The sequence below is a fragment of the Sceloporus undulatus genome, chromosome 3 (genome assembly GCF_019175285.1).
Source record: "Sceloporus undulatus isolate JIND9_A2432 ecotype Alabama chromosome 3, SceUnd_v1.1, whole genome shotgun sequence".
Lineage (NCBI taxonomy): Eukaryota > Metazoa > Chordata > Lepidosauria > Squamata > Phrynosomatidae > Sceloporus > Sceloporus undulatus.
In genome coordinates, this window is record NC_056524.1 from 172,538,956 (window position 1) to 172,557,969 (window position 19,014).

Genomic DNA, 19,014 nt, shown 5'->3' on the forward strand with positions numbered 1-19,014 from the left:
CCTGTGGGCAGGGAACTGTCTGTTATCCCCTCTATTGTAAACCGCTCGGATTCCCAGTGATTGGGCGGTGGTATATAAATAAAACCTATTATTATTATTATTATTATTATTTTATTATTTATTACTGGTATTCTAGGCTGTTAGATACCATACGCATTTTTTGGAACATTACGTTAAACGTATTTACTATACAGAGCATCCTGATGCCTCTACTGACCATGCTGATTAGAGATCTGAGCGTATAGTCCAACCATTTGGAGATATGAAACTGGGCATGATTATGACTTCTTCAGTATTTGTTTCTTTTTTCTACCCGCCTATTTTCAGCTGGCTGAAGAGAATGGGACTCTGACAGAGTGACTGATGTCCTCCTTTCCCAGGACATGTCTACTTTCAACCTTCCGTCCAGAAGGAATTTCAAAATCTTCTTCATTTTGAGAATGACTAAGAAAAATGAATTTATATTCACATTTGTGTTTTTACCTTTTATATGGCAATGCCTTACATTTTTTCTTGAATGTCCTACAATCTGCAGTGCCTTGTCCTCCTTTGCTGTTATGACATCTGGTCACCCTGGACTCTGATGGATTTCAACTCCTAACACTTTTGCTATGTTTAGCAACAGTGTTCATAGTTTAGAATTGAACGCTTAATGGGATATGTAATATCTTAATATTTATGTACTGTTACCTTTTATTCATAGCTTTATCGCATAAATTAAGGTTCTGTAGGCTGTTTTTCTTGTTAATTGCTTATGCTACCAGTTACCAGTATATTTTGGCAGTTTTGCTGTAAGCCATCTTGACTTTTGTAACAGAAGATGATATATTACCTCCAGAATTGCGGAGCAAGGAACGCAAATGTATTTTAAAAACATGCCCAATTTATCTGCATATATAGTTCACTTCTAATAATATTTTGGATCAGTATTCTAAGACATAGGAAGCATAGCCACACTGTAAAAATAGTTTGTAAAAAGATCTTATAGCACCTTTGAGGTTTATGGAAAGAAAGAACTTGGCAGCATGAGCTTTTGTAGACTTCAGTCTACTTCCTCAGAAGTTTAAATTTAAATTCCTCTAAATGCATCTGAGGAAGTAGACTGAAGCCTAGGAAAGCTCGTGCTGCCAACTTCTTTCTTTCAGTTAGTCTCAAAGGTGCTATGAGATTTCTCTACATACTGATTCTACAGACTAACACGGCTGTATCTTTGAATTCTACCACTCTGTAAAAATAGTTGACAAACAAGAGAAAAATTAGCTCACAGAGGAAGCACTACAAAAGCAGATACAGATCATAACTCAGAGCAGATAGGAAAAAAACATTCCTATGACTGATTATTTCAAAATCCCAGGCTCTAGTGCCTATAGTGTCTGCAAAATAACAACAACAGCAATGATTATTTCAAAATCCTAGGTTCTAGTGCTTATAGTTCCTGCAAAATAACAACAGCAATGAAGCACAGATACTCAACTTCAGTTCTGTGCTAGGTTCTATTCTGTATAACACGGACACAGAAAGAGCAGAATTGAATTATTTAAAGTCACTGTAATCCAAGATGAAGACTAGAGAAAGGACAAAGATTATACCCACAATCCAGGCTGCCACTCCTCAACTGGGCAAAATGGCAGGAGTGGGCCACAAGTGCTAACCTCATCACTTCCCCATCTTCTGAAATCTTCTTGTGGTTCACGCGTTTCATCTGAGGAAGCATTTGTCCACATGCCAACCATGCACAGGGAGAGTGATTCATTTAGACATTATATTTCTCCCAACAATATTGTCAAGTTTCACTGCAACCGCCAAGAAGAAACCAAATATTTATGGGATATCATCAGTCTAAAGGAAAAGTAGTGAAAAGGGATTCAGCACAATAAACATCAGGAAGAGTAGGGAAAGTGGAATGTAAACGGAACCCAGAAAGTGCCCGAAAATGGTAAAGCCTGAAGTCCTGAAACTTTGCTAACACAATGTTCATGTTGTGGTTGTTAGATAAGAGCCAAACTTCATTTACCCCTTACTAGCTGGCATCAGGAATTATGTTCTGCTTTGACAAGACCAAGGAACTATTTGCTGGTTGTAAGCAAGAATGTGCTAAGCTCTGCAACTTTTATTCTTTTCTAGCAAAACCAAGTAAATTCTAATTAAGCCCAGACTCCAGAACTTAACTTTTAAAGAGTAATTTGCTATATAAATTGTTGTTGCTCAGAATGCCATGGCCTAGTTTCACTAGGTTTGCCTCATTCCAAGGCTGGTACTGATGATTCTTAGGATAAGCAATATAAAAACATGTGTAATATGTAGTAGAACCATCATGTTCATTATAGTGGAAGCCAGAGGGCAAGACTGAAATCTACAGCACTACTTCCAATGTTTAATTTCAGGTGAGATTCAGTTGGGAAGGCATCAGATCCTATTTGATATTGGACATTAAGCAGGGTCAGCCCTACTTAGTACTTAGATGAGAAACCGCTGACAAATACCAGGTGCTGTAAACGATATTTCAGAAGAAGGAACTGGCAAAACCACATCTGAGTATTCTTTGCCTAACAAAAGCCTACGAAATGTATGGGGTAGCCATAAGTTGACAGGCAACTTGAAGGCGCATATATGCAAACAAGTACAGTGGTACCTCGGGATACGAAATACCCAGGTTACGAAATTTTCGGGATACGAAAAAATCCCATAGGGAATTATTGTTTCGGGTTACGAATGTTTTTTCGGGTTACGAAAAAACTTTTGGTGCTTTTTTCGGCTTTTTCGCACGGAATCGCGGCTTTTCCCCATTAGCGCCTATGGCAATTCGGCTTACGAAGGCTTTTCGGGTTACGAACGGTGCCGCGGAACGAATTAATTTCGTAACCCGAGGCACCACTGTAGTCAGCATTGGACAAAATGTAATGCATTAAACACAAGAAATATTACAGAGAAATAATTAATTAGGTTTGGAAAATATGAGTATAATCCTACATATGTATAGGATGCACACACACACATACATATATAGAAGAAAGTCCCATTGATTATTCCCTGGTAGGCACTAAGAAAATTCTTAAGACGTTTTCTTCCAGAAAACTCAAAATGGGAAAAGGTTGGATGTTCACACAATCTCTACTCGAATGTTTAACTTTTTAAAGTAGCAAAAATAAACACTAAGCAGGAATAGTAGAATCTGAAAAAATAAAGCCTCCTGTCATTGCTACAGGATTCTTTTTACTTTGTCTCTAGGCCAGCTTTTGAAATAAGGTCGGTTGCCAGGCTGTTTCCAAGCAACAGAGATTTCCTCTCACAGATTTTTGCTGTTATTATTACTGCCACAATAGTATTTGTCAAGCAAGAATGCCAAAGAGGAAAGGTGGGAAACAGCTCAGGATTAACTTTTCTGATGAAAGAAGTTTGCAAAGGAGTTCGTCCTGAAAGAAGACAGAAGTAACACATACCTTTATATATCATAAAACGTTTTAAGGAAACGATGCAAGTGTACTGCAATAGCCCCTAACATGTGACGATCCTATACACAAGCTTCCCCAGTGCTTTACTCCCAGTGCCACATTGCCAGAAGAAGGGGACTGCCTACATGCTGTATATACTCATGTATAAGTCTAGAAATTTAGGTCAAAAAATTGACCCCAAAAAACCTGAGTCGACTTATCCATGGGCCAATGTAAGTATTGTATCTTAACATTTATTTAAAAGAAGGAACCATCTTCTTATGAAAAACAAGAGTATAATACATGAAACACCAACCAACCACCTACTCTCTCATCCATCCAGTCTTAAGAGTGAGCACAAAGAGTTATGTCTGCTGGACTTTTTAAAGTCCTTTGACATTGTTAGATCCCTTGCTATATGCCCCTCGACTTATAGACAGGTAATAGCAAAATCCATAATTTGGCCCCAAAACTTGCCCTCAAATTATACATGAGGTCGACTTATAGTCGAGTATATATAGTAGATATCCCTCCACACCATCTCAGCACAGAACAACACACCAACAACACCTTGACAAAGTGCAGACCTGTGACTAACATATTTTTTTCTCCTATATGATTTTCAATACCTTTGCCTGATGAAGAAGCCAGTGGAGCTTGAAAAGCTTGCAGAATGTATTGTGTGTATATTGGTTGGCCAATTAAAGGTATCACTGTTTTGTAGATTTTGGCTGTTATTGTACTTTGCTATATGGCCAAGGCAGCTACCCCTGAATAAGCTTTTTTATTAATATGGATTAATGTGAACTTAGGCCTGTGTTCCTGAATGATTATACTGTATGCATTTTTGCTTTAAAGATGACTTGAAAAACTGAAGTGGATTGGGGTGGGAATCCGGAGAGGGTCATGAAAGATGCCATCCAGAGATGTTTCCCTATCAAACATGTGTAAGTCAAAGCTGTTTGATGTTGTGATAAGTGTGATAGGCTACAGTTAGGATAGGTTTGCCTCAGGCTTGCCATAAGTCAAAAATGATTTGGAGACAAACAACAACAAAACAGTTAAGAAAACAGCGGCCTTAGGGTTGCAGTCACAATGGCATGCCACATCTTAATTACAAGTAATAACGACACACAAACAAAATGATTTTGATCCTGTCTGATCTTGGAAGCTAAACAGGATCAGCCCTTATCAGTACTTGAGCCGGAGAACACAAATGAATACCAGGTGCTGTAGCAAGGAGTTGGCAAAACCACCTCTGATGACTCCTTGCCTAAGAAAACCCTATGAAATTCATGGGGTTGCCATCCATCTACAGACAACTTGAAGGCAAACGTTCACGCACGCACACCAAGTCCTTTCTTCCTCTTTCCCAAGCTGCTTCTTACACCATCCTGCCTGATTAAGAGATTTGCAATTCTCAAAATCTATACAGACTTCTATGTCTTTTTCAGATGACTCAATGAAGATATGACCATAATATGGATCTGGGAGTTTTTCTTATGCGATGCTACCTTTGCTGTAAAAATAAATAAATAAGAGAATGTCTTAACTGAATACCTTAACTGGGTAACTCTTTAAATTAATTCTAGCTTTGCCATGACAGAGAGAGGGTGACTTGGACTGAATGAAAATAAGACAGCAGCCCATAGTTGTGGATGAGGTGATTATTAATGATGCTCAGTTTAATGATGCTCCTTTTTCTCATGAACACACACGTCTTTCAGCAAAACACATGTACTGTTTTCCTCCTATATCTCAAACACTCTCCCAAGACATCTAACTTTTCATTTTCTTTATGTGTCTCACAATGCTAATTAAAGCAGTTATTTTCTACTTTAATTCTGGATCCCAACCTTTTATTTGACAGCTTGGTTTCTTCCCTGCATTACTGTGTAGCGTATTTTAAAAGCTTCACGAAGTTGTCTAATGCTGACCTCTCCTGGCAAAACAAAGCATTCTCAACCAAAGGGTTACACAAAATATTGTAGGCAGCCTCCCTTGACTTCATGCCCTCTGTGGGAGTTATAGTTTAAAACATCTGCAGGGAACAAAGCTTGCAAAGGCTGATTCAAGGGCATGGCATTATAAGTAGTGACCAGGTCAACAGCACAAGGCAAGCTGGCAATTGCATGTTTAGGATCTGGGATACAGACTTAAAGCACTACTTTATCTAACTCTCATGCAGAAACTAGATCCATGCAACTTTCATCTAACCACCAAGAAGGCTCTCTCCTGTGTCCCCACCATAAGAGCCTGTAAGGGTTGTTGGACAGAGAGAAAGCCCTCTCCCAAATATACTCACACAGTCTCATATGGGCAGATATGGGCTTTCAGATAATCTACCCAAAATGAATAAAACAGACTAAAGAACTTAAAACAGAATTGTACACACATGTCCGTCACAGCTCATGAATTTGTCTTTCTCTACAGATGCTCAAAAGGAAGCCTAGCAATACCGCAGGCTACTAAAACAAGACTAAAATATTACTAAATATTACTTCATGTGACACATGGGCAGGCAGGCACAGGCTCACTCCACAGCAAAGACCATGCAACTCAATGTAAGCAAAGGCAAGACTTTCTTACCTCCGTTTGGGGATCCAGACCACCAGAGACCTAGCTTCTGTAACATCTGTTCTTGCTGTGTGCCTTCAAGTCATTTCTGACTTATGGAGACCCCTAAGGCAAACCTATAGGGGTTTCTTGGCAAGAATTAGTGCCCATGTATCCCATGTGGGTGTTCTCCATGAAGTTTGAAGTAATAGCCTTCTTGTAATGATGTAGCTAAGCATACAAGGACTTCTGCTTGGAAAAGCAATTAGTACAGCAAACATGCGGCCCGGGGAGGGGGGGATTGCCAGTCAAGTCAACAGCTCCCATTTGATTGTTGCATCTATGTATTGTACTGTCTGCATGACAAGGACAGGTAGTGAGAAACTCACAGTGTCAGCAATATATTACTTAAAATAATTAATATTTGCCTTGCCATCAACAACAGAGCAATACACATATTAACATGGGAATCACTCCTCCTTACTCAGGGTCACACAGTGTGTGTGTGCATACATACACACCTAACTCTCTTCCCTGCCAGCATTCTCAGAAGATGCCAGCCACAGATGTAGGCTAAACATCAGGAATAAACTCTTCTAGAACATGGCCACATAGCTCGAAAAACCCACAAAAAATGATTACTTAAAATAAATGATATGTATGCCCCTACATATACTTCCAGCAAAAAGGAATTCACGTGCCAAAAAAACACTGGTCACTTCCAGAAAAGTGGAAACTTCAACAAGACTGTGAAGGCGGCATATTTAATTCTTATTAATGTAAGAAATAGAATCCTACCAAATCCAGTAAGAGTGGGTATCCAAGGGCCGAATGATAAAGAGCCCTTTGCCAGCTATCCAAGCTCTTTTAACTCAGGAATCTGTAAACCTTCATGTCTTAATGAATGACTATTCCCATCAACCCACAGTACTGGCCAAGGTGGACGTCATGTGCTAAAAAGCACTGCTCACTGCTCCAACATCACCAACCTGGAGGTACTAAGGAGCAAAAGGTAAGGCATGATGCAGTCAAAAGATGTGTTCTCCCAGTGAGCTATGGTCCATCTCTTTTTTGGCAGATGAAACCAATAAGCTGCACAGGCTGTGAAGGACACAAATGAAATGACATACTTTCACATTCAGAAAATGTGTTCTGCTTAGGAAGGAGGAAATATAAAACAATGGCTGGGGATAGCACAAGGAGGAACTGCCCACAACAACTGCAGAAAGAGATCTTTAATAAGAGACCATTTTTTCCTGTGACAAAACACTGAAGTGATGCATTTATAGAGGAACAAAGGGTGGACCAGCAAGGGCTGGAGGATGGAGTGTCACGGAAGCCACATGTCATGCGCTCATTCCAAGTACTACAGTACTTGTAACTGGCAATGCAAATCAAACATAATTGGGACTTGGGCGCTTTGCCTCCCATGTGATAAGGTCCTAAGTCTCCTCTAGCAGCAAGATGTTTGTACTAAACTGGAGAATACTGACTATCACAGTGATCACATGAGAATACGGGAAATGTCCCCTTCCCTGCCTCCAGGGTATAGAGGGAGCCAAAGGAAGGGAACTAAAGCAGAGAAAGTTCTACTACGTAAGGGGAAGATGGGTCTCCTGATTTCCCAGCACTGCTGTTCATTTTATTCTTGCAGACAAACAGTAAAGGATCACAGACTTCAGCATATTAAATGATAGGTGGGGTAGAACAATGATATTAATGCTTTAGATATGCACAAACTACTTCATAAGAATTGATTATTTCTTGACATACTTCACAATGGGCACGGAGGCCAAGATCCATCAGTGCCCTTCTTCCCTCCCTTCTCCCAGGGTGACCAGATATCCTCACCATGAAATATAGGACCTTCAATAAAAATGGAGGACACGACCACAGAAAAGCTCAAAACACCCCTATAAATGTAAATCCATGCTCCTTAGTCATGCGCCAAATGGAGGCCATTTTGGAATTCCTACTGGACAGGTGGGTAAGATGTTGTTGTTGTTGTTGTTGTTGTATCCTAGAAAAGGAAGACCTTTGGTCACCCTGGTAAATCCATGCTTCTTAGTCATGCTCAAAATAGAGGACATATTGAAATTCCTCCTGGACAAAAGGCTGAAATGCAGGACATATCCTAGGAAAAGGAGGACCTCTGGTCACTCTGCCTTCTTCCTGACCATAGTAGCACCAGGCCTGCTGGCAAAAAGTCATATCACCCTCCAGGAACCAGAAGGGGTCAGACACCAGATCCACTTCTTTTCCCCAGAAGATCTTAAGCACAACAGGCAGCAAAGTGGTGCAAAAAACTAACTCCAGGACAAGGAGGTAGCACTTCCTGCCAGTGTCCAAGGAGGAGAGGCCAGGGTAGGGTGGCCAGATGTCCTCCTTTTCCAGGACATATTGTACACCTCAACCTTCTCTCCAGAAGAATTTCCAAATGTTCTCCATTTTGAGCATGACTACGGAGCATGAATTTACATTTCTAGGAGTGTTTCGAGCTTTTATTTGGTCATGTCCCACATTTTTCTTAAATGTCCTACATTTTAGGTGCTTTGTCCTCCTTTGAAGTTATAACATTCGGCAAGGTGACCAAACACCCTCCTTTTCCAGGACATGTCCTCCATTCCAGCCTTCTGACCAAGAGGAATTCCAAAATGCCCTCCATTTCAAACCTGACTAGGAAGCAAGAACTTAAATTTCTTAGGAGTGTTTTAAACTTTTATTTGGTCATGTCCTACGTTTTCCTTTAACGTCCTCTTTTTTGAGTGCACAAATTTACATTTTTAGGCAGATGTTTAGCTTTTCTTTGGTCATGTTCTCCATTTTAGATTGTAAGCCTGAGGGCAGGGAACTGTCTTAATTAAAAATAAATAAATTGTAAGCCACTCTGAGAGCCTTTGTGGCTGAAGAGTGGGCTATAAATACTCCAAATAATAATAATAATAATAATAATATAATACCCTCCATTCTGAGCATGACTAGGGAATGTTTTTAGCTTTTCTTTCCTCCTGTCCTCCATTCGTCTGGAATCCCCTCCATTCTGAATACAACTAAGAAGTCTGCATAATTTACATTTCTAGAGGAGTGATTTTAGCTTTTCTTTGGTCAGTCCTACATTTCTCTTTAATGTTCTCCATTTGGGGCATGCATGAAAAGAGAAGCATGCAAGCAAATGTACATTCCTAGGAGTGTGTATGTGTGTGTGTGCAATTTTGTATTTGGTCTTGTCCCATTTTTCCCTGAATGGCTTACAGTTTGCAGTGCCTCTTGTCCTCCTTTGAGGTTAAGATACATCTGGTCCCCCTGGGAGAGGAGAAGAGAAGAAGGGGGTTAGGGGGGGGGGGATCAAAAAGCAAAAGAGAGTGGGATGGATCACTCACCGAAGGGGCTGCATTGCCCGCAGGCACTTGGGAGCCTTGTCTTCTGTGGGCATCCAACTCCAGGGCTCTGGGTCCCTTCTCTTTCTTTCTTTCTTCCTTCCTTTCTTTGCTTCCAGCTCCAGACTGGAGCCACAGTCTTTCTTTCAGTGTCCTTCTCCCCCTCCCCTCCTTTGCTGCCTGCATGTGTGTGAGAGAAGGGAGGGCCAGGCCCAGAGCCAGCCGGCTGCTCACTCACAGCTGCACCAGCTGTTCCCACCACCAACAGATGGCTCTTCTCAGCCACTTTGTTCCTGTATTGTGCCTTCAAGTCCTTTCCAACTTAGGGAGACCCTATCCTAGGGTTTTCTTGGAAGGATTTATTTAGCAGGGGTTTGCAATTGCCATCCCCTGAGACATAGGAGATTATCACACACAGAGACGGGATAAGGATGGGATCACTCCCCCGTCCTTATCCCATCATTTCCTACAACCCATCCGTGACTGCACTAGCGTGAAAGGCTTTCAAATGGTAGCGCGGATCTCACCATTAACCCATTATTAAAGCACTATTGCAATAACGTGAAACTCCCATTATTGCAAAATGCCAACCAAAGGAATTTATCACACACAGAGGCAAATCCCATACAGAAACAGGATGTTAAAACCCGCTAAACACCTGCAAATCCGGTTTGTTTTTCAGATGCATTGGTGGAAAGAGAAACAATGTGAAAATAATCCGAATGGAAAGCTGACAAAAAACACTCCTTTCTACTTTCGGAATTTCCCAAAAGTAAAAAGGAGCAGGTTTTGTCGGCTTTCTGTTTGGGTTATTTTCACGTTATTTCTCTTTCACGGAAACGTCATCTGAAAAACAACCCGCATTTGCATGTTTTTTTCTACTTTCTGTTCGGGTTAATCCCAAACTTCATGTGAAAAACAACCCACAAAAGCAGGTTGTTTTCACTTTAAATATAGTTTCTGCACGGGATTCATCCCATGTGTTAAACTCCAATGACGTTTTAATAACAGGTTAATGATAGGATCTGTGCAACGTCATCTGAAAGTCGTCTGAGCAATTGCGATCAATCATGCTTTTCAGATGGGTTAATGAAAGGATCTGCGCAACATCATCTGAAAGTCCTTCCCCCGATCGCACAGGAAGGATGAGACAGGAATGGGACAAGGATTGTATAACCCCTGTGTGATAATCTCCTGAGAGTGTGTGACTTGCCCAAGGCCCTCTGCAGTTATTCCCAAACTTTAGTACTCTGGGTGTTTTGGACTTCAGCTCCCAGATTCCCTAGCCTACTTGGCCAAAAGTCAGGTATTCTGGGACTTGAAGTCCAAAACATCTGGAGGACCAAAATTTGGGAATCACTGAGTGGGTTTCCATGGCCACTGGGTGACCACTGGGCAAGTCACACTCTCTCAGCCTCAGGGGAAGGTGGTGGCATACCTTCTTTGAACAAATCTTGCCAAGAAAACTTCAGGATAGGGTTGCCATAAGTAGGAAATGACTTGAAGTTACAAAACAATGACAAGTTCACCTTACAGGTGCAACAAGTTCACTTTAGGGTTGCCGTAAGTTGGAAATGACACAGCAACAAGAAGAAGCTCACATTAGGGTTGTCATGTTGGAAATGACACAATAACAACAGGAAGTTCATCATAGGGTTGCCATCAGCTGAAAGTGAATTTAACATACACAACAACACCAAGTTCACCTTAGGGGTGCGAAAAGTTGGAAATAACTTGGAGGCACACAACAAAAACAACAACAAGTTCACCTTCAGGTTGTGATAAGTCAGAAAAGACTGGCACACAGCAAAAGCAACAACAGCAGGCTTTGAAGCTCCACTGCCTTTCTCGTCGTGTAAAATATGTTTTTAAAAAATCATACAGGAGAAGAAAAGTGATTATGCTAGAGTCATCGACCTACATTTTGTAAGAAATGTTGTCTTTGTGTAGTTCTGTTGTTCTGGAGCATTCTCAGTGCAAGCAAAGGCCACTCCCCTTCTTGGCCATGTGGACACAAAGGACAAGGAATGAAATGTAAGTGAATTGGTTTTCTTGGCAACATTTGCTCAGAGGGTGGGGGTTGCCCATGCCTCCCTCTGGGGCTGAGAGAGTGTGACTTGCCCAAAGTCATCCAGTGGATTTCCATGCCTTAGCCCTTTTTGAACTCTGTTTTCCAGAGTTGTAGCCCAATGCTCAAACCACACTAGTTTGCATGATGGATTTTCTGCATTTTGGTTGGCCAATAAAAGTATCACTCTTTTGTGGATTTTGCTGGCCAAAACAGCTACCCTTTAATATTTTTCCTGGCTACATGACGTAATTGAAAAACATGTGGCAGGTTTCAGAAAGATCAGTGGTTAAATCCAAGCTTCCAAGCGAAACAATGTGCCAGCCAGTAAGAGAAATGTACTACTTTTTTAGAATTCCTCTTAAAGCTTCAGTGGAATTCTTTACATCAGTATAATTTCCTATGCAAAATGTTACTATATGTTGCAAATATTTTTACCACCTTTTGTACAGGCTTCTGACATTTGTGGATAATGTATTATGGAAATTACATCTTTATCCATTTGTGATGTTCAGCTTTAAGGCCTAGTCTTAATGCATAGGTTCCATTCAGGAATGCATAGGTTCCTTTCATTTTATCAGCATAATATAAGAATTGCAACTAGAGGAGGGTCTCAGTTTACAAATTGCATTCCTGGATTTGTGTTGTAAAATTAAACCATTTCCATAGTAGAGAATCATTTAATACTTGGGGTAATGTGTTCCAACACAGCTGAAGTAGCCAAAAGTTAGCAATTTTACCAAACAACAAATTTAAAGAGGCAAAAACATCAGAACTCACCCTTTCTAGGTAGGACAGGACAGGAGAAATGGCAGATGCTCTCCAAGGGGACCAGAATAGGCAGCAACTCCTGGTTCCAAGTGAGCCATTAGATTATAGTTCCTTATCAAAGAGTATAAAGACAGAGTGAAAGAAACTCAGTACTATTGTCTTTTCTTATGCCCAAACTCCAACACACCCACATTATTCTCTTGTGTCTTCTGTCACACAGGTGTGCTGTTAGAGCTATGTGTTGTGGGTAAGACTTTCGTTTATTTATTTCTGGAGAAACATTGAATTTGAAATGTTGTAAATGGAAGTATTTTAAAATTAGACTTGCCTGTACACTTAAAAAAGAAGAGTGTAGTTGCTGCCCTTCTTAATAAGCAGGACAATTTGAAATGTAATGAAAAATCTCAAATGGTGAGAATGATGTGCCGAAAATCAGTGCTAATAATAGCACTCTGCCTTTTGCAGTATTGTAGAAGTATTTCAAAGTCCTTAAGTCTCTGTCAAGTGACTCTCTGTATCAAATTTATACTGTCTGCCAGATTTCCACTGGGACTAAGAATGACAGTATTCATTTTAAAACTATAGTTTAATCCCCATCTCTCATTTAAAAACCAGCCATATATGCCTGAAATGCTGTAAGCTGCTGTTAAACCATATCTATGCAGCTACCTGTATTTTGTACAAAGGATTCAAAACAGACCCAACAAAATCAGTATATCTTTTAAATACACGCACACGCACACACATGTTCAGACAATGTACCATATCATATATATATATATATATATACACACACACACACACACACACACACACATATATATTCAGATGCTTTTTTCAATATGTGTATGTGTAGCCCACACCCCACTTCTGCCATGCATTAGCAGAATGATTGGTTAGAATACTAAGGAACCTTGTGGCTTCAGATTATACTCCGAGATTTTGTCTTGGCTGCATAAAAAATTGTTAAAGCAAGGAATAAGAAGGGTGTTTTGAAACAGCCTATGCATATTTACTTAGATGTAAGCCTCACTGGAATTTGCTCCCAGGTAAGTACGCATCAGATTCCAGCACTATTGCTCAAGAACAACCCAACTGCTCTTCTTCTTTGTTGTTATTGTTTGTCTTCAAGTTGTTTCCGACTTATGGTGACCCTAAAGGGTTTTCTTAGCAAGGTTTGTCAAGGCCATCTTCAGAGGCTAAGAGAGTGTTACCTGCCCAAGGTCAACCAGTGGCTTTCCATGGTCAAGCAGAGAATTGAACCCTGGACTTCAGACCTGTAGTCCTATGTGCAAACCATTACACCACACTAGCTCCCTCCTTCGTTACCTGTATCTAATATTTTTGTTAACTGACTCATGGCAACCCTGTAGATGAGACATCTGCAAGATTCCCTGTTCTCAACTGCTTTGTTCAAGTCCTGTAGGCTCAGTTGCATGACCTCCCTGACTGAGTATAACCATCTGGAGTGTGCTCTTCCTCTCTCTCTGCTGCCCTCTACCTTTCCCAGCATCGTTACTTTTCTGAAGAATTATGAATTCTCGTGATGTGGTCAAAGTACAACATCCTCAGTTTAGTTATCCTGGCTTCCAGGGAGAGTTCAGGCTTGATCTGTTCTAGAATCCATTTGTTTGTGTTCTTGGCCATCCATGTTATCTTCAGCACTCTTCTCCAGCACCACATCTCAAACGAGTTGATTTTTTTTCTATCAGTCTTCTTCACTGTCCAGCAATCACATCCATACATAGTGATGGGGAATAAAATGGCTTGGACTATCCTCACATTAGTATTAGTTATATCTTTGCACTTTAGTATTTTGTCCAGTGCTTTCACAGCTGCTCTCTCCATTCCTAGTCTGATTTTTTGACTATCATGTCAATTCTGGCCTATATTTGATCCAAACTACGAGAACTCTTTGACTGTTTCGGTTTTCTTATTGTCCAGGATGAATTCTTGAACCTCTTCTGTGATCATCATCATCATCATCATCATCATCATCATCATCATTATTATTAGGTTTTCTTTTCTTAATGTTCAGCATTACGCCTACCTTGGCAGTTTCCTCCTTAACCTGCTTTATTAATTGTTCCAGGTCCTTATTAATTTCTGCTAGTAGTATTGTGTTGTCTGTATATCAAGTTTTTAATGTTCCTTCCACCGATCCTCACTCTTCCTGCCTTTGACTCGAAGTCTGCTGGGCAAAAAATATTTTCATAATACAGAGTGAATAAATATGGTTATAGTATGCAACCTTGCCTTACCCCTTTGCCAATTGGGAACTATTTTGTTTCTCCATATTCTGTTCTAACAGCATCCACTTGTCCTGAGTAAAGGTGACGCATCAAGATGATCAGATGCTGTGGCACTCCCATTGTCTAAGAGGAAGCCATAGCTTTTCATGATCTATGCAGTCAAAGGCTTTGCTGTAATTAATAAAGCACATGCAGATTTTCTTCTCAAATTACTTGGTGCCTTCCATTATCCAATGTATGTTTGCAATGTGCCTCTTATTTTCCTAAATCCAGCTCGCACCTCTGGGATTTCTCACTCCATATACAGTATGGTTGGAGTATTTGCTGCAGAAGTTTTAACATGACTTTCTTTGCTTGCATTGGGGAATTAATGCAACAGTACTGTAATTACTGCAGTCTTTTATGTCTCCTTTTCTGTGGGTGAGAATGTATATTGACTAGCCCATAATTCTCATTTAGGTTACTCAGATACATATGGCATTTATGAGCAATGCTTGTTATACCATTTGTTGTACAGACCCGCCTGCACCACCACATCTGTTACGCATGGACAGGATGTTGTGAAATGGTTGCTCTAATGTCATTTCCAGGAATATCATACAATAGTCAAATTTAGCTAGGACACAATATGAACAAGAGAAAGAAAAGTGTTATAAAACTATAGTCAATTAATCCTTTGATGAAGTTAATAGCAGTTTAGAAGTTCCACGCTTTTGCCCATGTATCCAGCATAAAATTGAGAGAAGTAAGCCACCATATTAAGTAAGGCATCATAAATTAGAGGAAAGTGTCAGGTACAAGACTTACCCCAAACCCACAGCGGAAAGACTGTGTAATCTTTATGACAGATAAATTACCACAAAGTGGAGAAACATTCAAAATGTACTTCCTTTTATTGCCCAGGTCCTATGAAAGAAGGCAAAACATATATTAATGACAGGATGACAGTATTAATCTTGAAACTTTAGTTTACTCCCCATCTCTCCTTTAAAAAGCAGCCATAAAGACATGAAATGCTATAACCTGCTGTTAAACCCAATCTATGCAGCTCAAGAAAAATTAAGCACTATTCGGATTATTAAATTTCCTACAGTTTTCTTAGGCAAGGAATATTCAGAAATGATTTTGGCAGTTCCTTCCTCTAAAGTATGTGTGTGTGTGTGTGTGTGTGTGTATATATATATATATATACCTTTATTTATAAAGCGCTGTAAATTTACACAGCGCTGTAAATTTTTTTAGTCAGACGGTTCCCTGCCCTCAAGCTTACAATCTAAAAGACACGACACAAAAGGAGAAGGGAATGGTGGTGGGGAATAGGATCAGGTCCAGCAGATCTTCTCCACCTCTGAGGCCTGGACCAAGGCAGATGGACTGGAGGAAGGGCTTGGCTTCTTGATGGATGGTTAAAAGGAGGCTTCAAAAACTTGGTTAGATGCCACAAAGTAAGTGGCAATGCCTTAACCATATGTGTGTTGTAAAGGCCACTAGGACCTCTTCCATCCTTGTCAAGGGGAGTGCTAACCTTCTCTCCTTTCATACAACACAATATATAATTATTTCCAAGATTTATTTCAAGTATTTTCCAATGATTCTCTATGGGCAAGAATTTATTTATTTAATTATTATTTCCAGGATTTATTTCAAGTCTTCTCCTATTCTTCTAATCTCTGTGGGCAAGTATTCCCCAATGTTTCCCTATGGGCAGATATGGTTTCCCTATGGGCATGTATTGTCATTGTTTTAATACATCTCGTAGAGCTGTATATAGAGTACAATAGAATAATACAGTGTGGTTGTGTGTGTGTGTATGTATATGTATATATTTGGCACTTTATATATGTGTGTGTGTATATATACGTATTTATATTTGGCACTTTATATATGTGTGTGTGTGTATATATTTATATTTGGCACTTTATATATGTGTGTGTGTACAGTATATATAATATGTATATATATTTGGCACTTTATATGTGTGTGTGTGTGTGTGTGTGTGTGTATATATATATATGGCACTTTATATATGTGTGTGTATATATATGTGTGTGTGTACAGTATATATAATATGTATATATATTTGGCACTTTATATATGTGTGTGTGTGTATATATATATGTGTGTGTGTGTGTGTGTACAGTATATATAATATGTATATATATTTGGCACTTTATATATGTGTGTGTGTGTATATATATATATATATGGCACTTTATATATGTGTGTGTATATATATATGTGTGTGTGTACAGTATATATAATATGTATATATATTTGGCACTATATGTGTGTGTGTGTGTGTGTGTGTGTGTGTATGTATATAAAGTGCCAAATCCTCAGAACTTCCACAGCATGGAGCAGTTAAAGCGGTGTGAAACCGGGCTACTTGTTCTGTGTGGATGAGGCCTGGTGATTCTGAGGGGCGGGAAGCTGGGTCAAAAAAGGCCTCAGTGGCGGTGGCTGCAGAGATGGCGAAGGGCGGCTGGGAGAGGGGCTGGGCGGCTGGGAGAAGAGGAAAGGCGAGGCCGAGGAGGAGGAGGAGGAGGAGGCCGGGAGACAAGGCCTCCCTCAGCCACGATGCAGCCGCCTCTCCTCTTCTTCCTCCTCCTCCTCCTCCTCCTCTCTCAGGCGGTGGAAGGCTGGCCCTGCGCCGCCCAGGCAGCAGCCCCTCTCCCGGCCTACATGCTCAGCCTCTACCGGAGCCCCCTTCCCCCGGCCGACCTCGTCAGGAGCCTCCAGCCCCTCAGTAAGTACGCCTAGGCTTGGAGCGATGGACGCTAGGACTACTACTGCTCTGCAGAGAGAGACCTGGGTGCGAATCCCGAGGCCTCAGGCACTGGAGAGTCACACTCTCTCAGCCTCATCATCATGTGGAGGGACCTTGTAGCCCCTTTGAGGTCACTGAGAGAAAGAAGTTGGCAGCAGGAGCTTCCCTAGGCTTCAGTCTACTTCCTCAGATGCATTGGGATATAATAATAATAATAATAATAATAATAGTAATAACAACAACAATGTAGCCCCTTTGAGACTCACTGAAAGAAAGAAGTTGGCAGCGTGAGCTTGTCTAGACTTGTTTACTTCTTCAGATGCATTTATTATTGTTATTGTTATGCAGAGAGATCTTGCAGCACCTTTGAGACTAAAGGAAGGAAGACATTGGCAGCATGATCTCTCTTAGGCTTAAGTCTACCTCCTCTGGTGCATTTGATATACTTATTATTATTATTATGATGCAGAGAAACCTTGTAGCACCTTGAGACTAAAGAAAGAAAGTGCTTTGGTAGCCTTCAGTCTACTTCCTCAGATGCACTTGATGTTGTTGTTATTATATAGAATAGAATATATATATACTTCATTACAGTCAAAGACCAGCATGTTATTGTTATATAGAGAGATCTTATAGCACCTTTGAGACTAAAGAGAGAAGTTGGCAGCATGAGTTTTCCTAGACTTTCAGTCTACTTCCTCAGATGCCATGCTCTTCTATAGACTAACACAGCTCTGTCTTTCAGTTCCATCAATTATAGGGTTACCTATCCTGAAAGGGCTACCTGGGTGACCTGTCACAACAGGAGTTGTTATCATGGGATTTTCTTGGCAAGATCTGTTCAGAGGAGGTTTGCCATTGCCTTCCCCTGAGGAGGCTGAGAGAGTGTGACTGAGAGTGTGTCTTTTTAGGGTAAGGACTGGAAGGCCCACAGCAACAAACAACTGGGCTTCCCAATGGGAGGGATGGCTGTGGTTCACCTGGAGGGGTCCAGCTCACCTGGGCAGGTGGAGAAAGGTGGAGGAGAGCATCTCTGAGGGGAAAAGGGAGCCTGCTCTGCTGGGACTTTGGGAAGGCATAGTGGCCAAGGAGGACAAGGCACCGCAGAATGTAGGACCTTCAAGGAAAATAAATGGAGGATGTTACATTAAAACACACATACGTTGCATATGGTTTACTTACAGCTATATTACTTTTACATGCTCTTAGAGAGATCTTGTAGCACCTTTGAGACTAAGGTCCAAAACACTGCAGAAACAACCCAGTTTGAGGCCGCTTCAACTGCTCTGGCTCAATGCTAGAGAATCTTGTTAGTCTTTAAGACACTTGTTGGTCTTGAAGGTGCTGCAAGACTCTCCATTACTTTTACTTTCTTTTTAGTGCAATGCATGGTGTTCTGCTGGTCCAGTGCTTGGCTGTAATCAACACAGATTGCTTTTTCCCTCCTGAAAGCACCATCACTTAAATTGGTTGTTGTCTTGTGTCAGAACCGAGTTCACTTCCAAGCCTCTCCAAGATTTCTTTTGGTGCTGAACACTGACAGACACTAATGCTATAGCATAACCTTTATTGGTGGTAAATGATACAGCAGGTGGTACAGAGCAGAAAAGTATGATAGTGTCCAGCATCCCCTCACAGCAAATGGTATAATTGGGCCCCAAACAAATTCTACCCAGAGCTATCCTTCATCCAGCCATCAATTTCTCATTGCTGGATATATATGGAGATCCCTTAGGCTGAGATTTACCTCCCCAAGGCAAGGCCAATGGGAGATAATCACCCAAGGGTTATA

The 19,014-nt window shown here is 40.7% G+C and overlaps 2 protein-coding genes and 1 non-coding gene across 10 annotated transcripts in view; 1 reads left to right on the forward strand and 2 right to left on the reverse strand.

The window, feature by feature from the left end:
* PALD1 (phosphatase domain containing paladin 1) overlaps nt 1-18,237 on the reverse strand; it is a 155,125-nt gene extending 136,888 nt beyond the window's left edge. For 2 of the 8 annotated variants that reach the window (XM_042459466.1, XM_042459459.1), the window contains exons 1-3: nt 16,842-16,959; nt 15,263-15,361; nt 12,213-12,314 (exon numbers count right to left, since the gene is read on the reverse strand). Coding sequence is in view for 1 of the 8 variants with exons in the window: in XM_042459464.1 (XP_042315398.1) it covers nt 9,368-9,420 (53 nt within the window). In the remaining 7 variants the exon portion in view is untranslated. Of the gene's footprint in view, nt 1-9,367; nt 9,486-12,212; nt 12,315-14,253; nt 14,397-15,262; nt 15,362-16,841; nt 16,960-17,176; nt 17,193-18,221 lie in introns of those variants that run through there. The other 6 variants (XM_042459467.1, XM_042459460.1, XM_042459462.1 and 3 more) reach the window with 5 other exon arrangements.
* LOC121927477 lies at nt 15,875-16,002 on the reverse strand. Its single transcript, XR_006103243.1, has one exon. It is a non-coding gene; the product is annotated as a U6atac minor spliceosomal RNA (small nuclear RNA).
* The window catches only part of NODAL (nodal growth differentiation factor), a 27,605-nt gene continuing 25,540 nt past the window's right edge, over nt 16,950-19,014 (forward strand). Inside the window, exon 1 of the mRNA XM_042459469.1 lies at nt 16,950-17,201. Within this exon, the coding sequence (XP_042315403.1) occupies nt 17,033-17,201 (169 nt within the window). The 5' untranslated portion in view covers nt 16,950-17,032. The remainder of the gene's footprint in view (nt 17,202-19,014) is intronic.